Source organism: Leptodactylus fuscus, chromosome 5 (assembly GCF_031893055.1).
Source record: "Leptodactylus fuscus isolate aLepFus1 chromosome 5, aLepFus1.hap2, whole genome shotgun sequence".
Taxonomy (NCBI): Eukaryota; Metazoa; Chordata; class Amphibia; order Anura; family Leptodactylidae; genus Leptodactylus; species Leptodactylus fuscus.
The window spans coordinates 29,753,151-29,758,153 of record NC_134269.1 but is presented as its reverse complement, the minus strand read 5'-3'; the positions used below and the strand labels follow the sequence as shown (position 1 = coordinate 29,758,153).

Genomic DNA, 5,003 nt, shown 5'->3' with positions numbered 1-5,003 from the left:
CCGGCCACAACCAGTGGTTTGCTTACTAGATCATTCAAGATAATGTATATTCGTCCTTCTAGAGTTTTCCGCATCTTCTTACTGTTACAAGTGTTAATATTTCTGCTCTCTTTGAGGACTTCCTTGTTGTAGACGTCCTGAACGTGACAGTGACGGTAAGGTTTAGAGACAAGGCAGTTATGATCACACTGATCGCCTGGTGTATAAAGATCTCACCTTCTCTTTTGTTTTTTAGGCCTCCTTCAGATATGTGTAATGCAGCCTGTCCTCAGATAATATGACTCAAGATAACCGCACCATAGATCCCAGAGATACAATTCATTCCAGAGCTGGACCGAGACTTTCAGCCTAAAGCCCATTGTGTGATCAGTCTGAAAACGTCTTTACAATGGCTGCACTTCCTAGGCCAACCATAGCTCATCTGAACTCACAGCATCATAGCCATTTATAATACTAAGGGTGCATGAAATACTACAAGTCTACAAAACCCACAGCATCAGACCCCACCATACCAAGAGATCAGTTCATATGAGCCGTGGTCAGTATGGGAAACACAGCCATCGGGTTTCATTGTGTTCTGTCGGATCAGGTTTCTAGGACAGAACACAACCCTTCTCCTCGGTTCACATCTGCGTTTGGTAATCCGTTCGGGGAGTCTGCATGGGTCTCCCCCAAATGGACTACCGAACGCACACACCACTTGCCATTTTAGAGAATCTGATCCATGCACTGCAGGAAAAAAATAAAATAAAATTTTATACACATATTATACATATATTATACTAGATCTATCTCACACACTGGGAATATGGCCCACAAGTCACTTTTTTTTTCTTAACATACAAAACCTGACATGGAATAAAAGTTAAAGCAATTTTATTAGGTTTGGCCATTTTTCGGTCTTGGATCTTCCGTCATTCATATGCAGTAGACCAGAGGGAAGGGGGGCTGGGGTTATAGGTATGCAGCTGAAAAAAAAAGCAAACAGCCTTCCCAAGAACTGGGAATACACATCCGCCTTAAGGCCTACAGAAACTAGTGGGATTCCAGCACAGACCTATAAACTGCCATGTCAGGGTGGGGGAGGGGACGTTCCCTGGGACAGTACCTGATTTAACCATCCAGTTGGTTTCTTTGCTCAGATCAGGTTACAGATGACCATGCTAAATCTCAAAGGTTTCATTGTAGACCGATAGTCAAATATTGCTAAAGCTGCATTCACAAGGCCACCAGTATCTCAAGTCTTTAGAGGACAATATGAGAACTTTGTTAACTTGATGGGTACAAAAGTAGCAAAAAACAAAACTTGTAAAAATTGTAAATTTTTATTGATTCTGCAGTAAAACCAGCATTAAAGACACTTCTTACCCTGAGACATTTTGTATTACAGAGTACATGATCTTACAGAAAGTCGGAAGACCTAGAACCTATCTAAGATCTTCCACCTATTGAACACAAGGTGGTAAGAACCCATTACACCCCAAAATTATTGAGACGTTTACATTCTATACAATGGTCGTGAAGGACTCCGGCCTGCATGTGGCCTTCAGAGCATTGGTCACCACCATTGTCGTAATGTCCCATATATGCTTTGCTTGGATGTTCATCGGGGTCTGGCTGTACCGAATCAGTTCAGAGAAGAGGTCGGCAATCTTCGGCACCACAGCTGTTGCAGAACTACAACTCCCAGCATGCTCCATCCACTTCTGTGAACATGCTGGGAGTTGCAATAGCTGGCGTGTTGAGGCTTCCTTGCTTTAGAGGCTTGTTGGATTCCTGGACGTTGCCAAAGCCCCCGAGCAAGGGAGATAACAAGCATATAAATAGTACAACACTGCCTGGCAACCACATTACACAAGTGATAGTAGTAGCCGGCATCTATTCTACAACCATATCTGGTCAACGTCCCAGAAGCCTCTTGATCTACAAAAGGAAGGCTGTATCAGTAGGTTTTGATCCAGTGGCCGGCACCTTCACAGATTTAGGATTCCAATAGACTTGGTTCACCAGTAGGTGATTTGTGTATAGCTGCGTTGTTCTGTCTCCTTGTTCAATACATAATTCTTCCCGCCATTATTATCCCAGTATTCTGTGCCTTGGCACCAGAAGCAAACACAGAATTTAGCCTGCTGGGTGTCTGACGGGAGTGGGAGTCGGAAAGAGAAAGTGTCAGTCTCCCCTCCTCCATAGGGATCACGAAGATAAGAGCATGGAAGGTCATAGTGACTTTTCCAGTCATCGTAGCTGACCCGAAGGGTTACACGTTTCTCGTACCCAATATTGCGTACGCGCACCGTGCCAGCTACGGCCGCTCCTTGGACAGCACATTGCTCCAGGCAAACCTGCTGTTGTGCGAGTCTAGCTCGGAAACTTGAATAGTCCTGAGTTGGAGGGTGGAAGTCTAAAGTGTACTTGGGGTTGGAAAGTGGCCGCAGAGCCCTCAGTGAAGCCAAGGCGAGCACCAGCGGATCTTCATCGAAGAGTGGACGAGTGAAGTGACGTACTGTGGTGAGGGCCAGTCCAAGGGCATCGGCAAACACTACACCCTTTTTACGTGGGACTGGAGGACGGGGTGTTGGAACGAGACATGGACGGAGTGACTTGGTGGAAGGGAGACGCAAGTGGTGTGAAGGAGAGGGGCTGAGACACAAGCAGACGGAGAAGTCACCAGGCATTGTGAAAGGAGAGGTGAGAAGACCTAGGACAAAAGATGAACAGACATGTTAATGACCCATGTAGGACACAGACTTTAAAGTTCTCAAGGCTGTAGCGGATAGCAAGGATGTCCCATAACTTATTACCTATCCACAGGATGGGCAATACATGGCCGATCACTGGGGTCCCAACAATTACAAGAATGGAAATGGATTGGAGGTCATGCATGTATCCCATCTCTCCATTCAATCCCCCTGGGACCGACCAAGTTAGATAAATGCCATACCTGTACTCAAAAAGCAGTCAACTGTCCTAAGGGAAAATACCGCCATACATAGCACACAACGTATAGGCACCAGACTGCAAATATGGGTCACTGCCTAGTGGATCAAAACATCCAATCTATTTGTGGCTTAAAGGGGTTATCCCACAAAAATGATTAATCCCCTTTTCCACAGAACAGGGGTGTTTTACTCCCATTGAGAAAGCAACAGAAGTCACAGAACACCCCCCCCCCCCCTCCCCATTCATTTCAAGGAAAGTGTTGCCCTTCACCCATTTCCAGCACTGCATTGTAATGCATGGAATGGGGGGGAAGCATTCTGCATGGGAATAAGACACCCCCCATTTTTGGAATACACAATTTAGAAAAAAAAATTTGTAGCATAACCCCTTTAAGTTAGGGAAAGGGGTGCATAAGTAATATCCACCAAGCTACATGCCGGCTAGTCACTTGCATACTGCCATCAGATAGATGGGGACAGGAACCAAATATTTCAGGGATCGCATGCTGAAGACTGGGGAAAGATTGCAAAAATCTGCACCGAAATTATACATAAATCCACCTCTAATACAAGTAATACATGGTTTCTGCAACTTTTCATACAACGGGGAAAAAAAAAAAAAAATGTAAGGACGGGTTTTTGGCCAACTTCCATCTTCACAAATATAGACTCAATATTTTTAGATTCTAGTAGGTCCTAGTAACTAGGACATCCCAAAAATTTCCCCAATGCAAGATAACAAGGCTAACCCTTGTACAGATCTCCAACAGCAAGGATAGGGTTAGACACACAGACAGGTTCTGATCAGGTTTTTCTAGTATAGTCTTTGAAGCCAAATCCAAGCCTGGACAATAGGAGACAGACAGAAAACATAAAGCCAGGAGAGGTCTCGCTCTTGGCTCCAAAAAACGGATCAAAACCTGAACATGTGAACATGCATTAAACACAATAAGCAGTAAATGATACAGATGTAGGAGACAGCACGTGAATAATAGAGAAGGACACCATAGGACACAATGCAGGCAGGCAGGCTACTCACCCACTGCTGGAGGAGATGGAATGTCTTTGTGGACAGGAGTTGTACAGAGCCGGTGAAGAGCAGCTTCCTGTGGACAGGGGTACGCCGGGGGAGGGAGGGATGTGCAGGGGGTGCACAATACTAGCCACCTTGGAATAAAACTGAACTTCCAGAATTTGGAAGAGCCGATCAGCGACACCTCCTCGTTCTCCCACCGGCGCCCTGCGCCAACTGGACACCAGTACTACAGAGAGCCGGCTAAACCCTCTGTGTAGTGTCATGTGATCCAAAGTCTTGCAACCAATCACAGCGCGCTTATAATTCAAGCAACCAATGAGAAGCGGTGTGGGCGGGGTTACTGGCCCTGGCAGCGGTCCTGTGTCACCAGTGTGACTTGCACGTGTGTGGCTGATGTGATGCTGCATGGACAGTAATCTCAGCTACCAGGTGGAAGGGACAGCAGTCCTGCAGGAGCAACATGTGTCACCTCAGATATCCTGCAGGACCCCAATGTGTCACCTCAGATATCCTGCAGGACCCCAATGTGTCACCTCAGATATCCTGCAGGAGCTCAATGTGTCACCTCAGATATCCTGCAGGAGCTCAATGTGTCACCTCAGATATCCTGCAGGACCAATGTGTCACCTCAGATATCCTGCAGGACCAATGTGTCACCTCAGATATCCTGCAGGACCCCAATGTGTCACCTCAGATATCCTGCAGGAGCAACATGTGTCACCTCAGATATCCTGCAGGACCCCAATGTGTCACCTCAGATATCCTGCAGGAGCAACATGTGTCACCTCAGATATCCTGCAGGACCCCAATGTGTCACCTCAGATATCCTGCAGGACCCCAATGTGTCACCTCAGATATCCTGCAGGACCCCAATGTGTCACCTCAGATATCCTGCAGGACCCCAATGTGTCACCTCAGATATCCTGCAGGAGCAACATGTGTCACCTCAGATATCCTGCAGGACCCCAATGTGTCACCTCAGATATCCTGCAGGACCCCAATGTGTCACCTCAGATATCCTGCAGGAC

At 46.6% G+C, this 5,003-nt stretch overlaps 1 protein-coding gene across 1 annotated transcript; it reads right to left on the bottom strand.

Moving 5' to 3' along the window:
- Nucleotides 1–1,730: 1,730 nt before the first annotated feature.
- LOC142204794 (protein phosphatase 1 regulatory subunit 3C-like) lies at nucleotides 1,731–4,084 on the bottom strand. Its single transcript, XM_075276118.1, has 2 exons — nucleotides 3,979–4,084; nucleotides 1,731–2,698 (listed from the first exon to the last, which is right to left on the bottom strand). Exon 2 carries the CDS (start codon nucleotides 2,673–2,675, stop codon nucleotides 2,004–2,006), a length of 672 nt encoding a protein of 223 aa, XP_075132219.1. The 5' UTR covers nucleotides 2,676–2,698; nucleotides 3,979–4,084; the 3' UTR covers nucleotides 1,731–2,003.
- Between the last annotated feature and the right edge of the window lie 919 nt (nucleotides 4,085–5,003).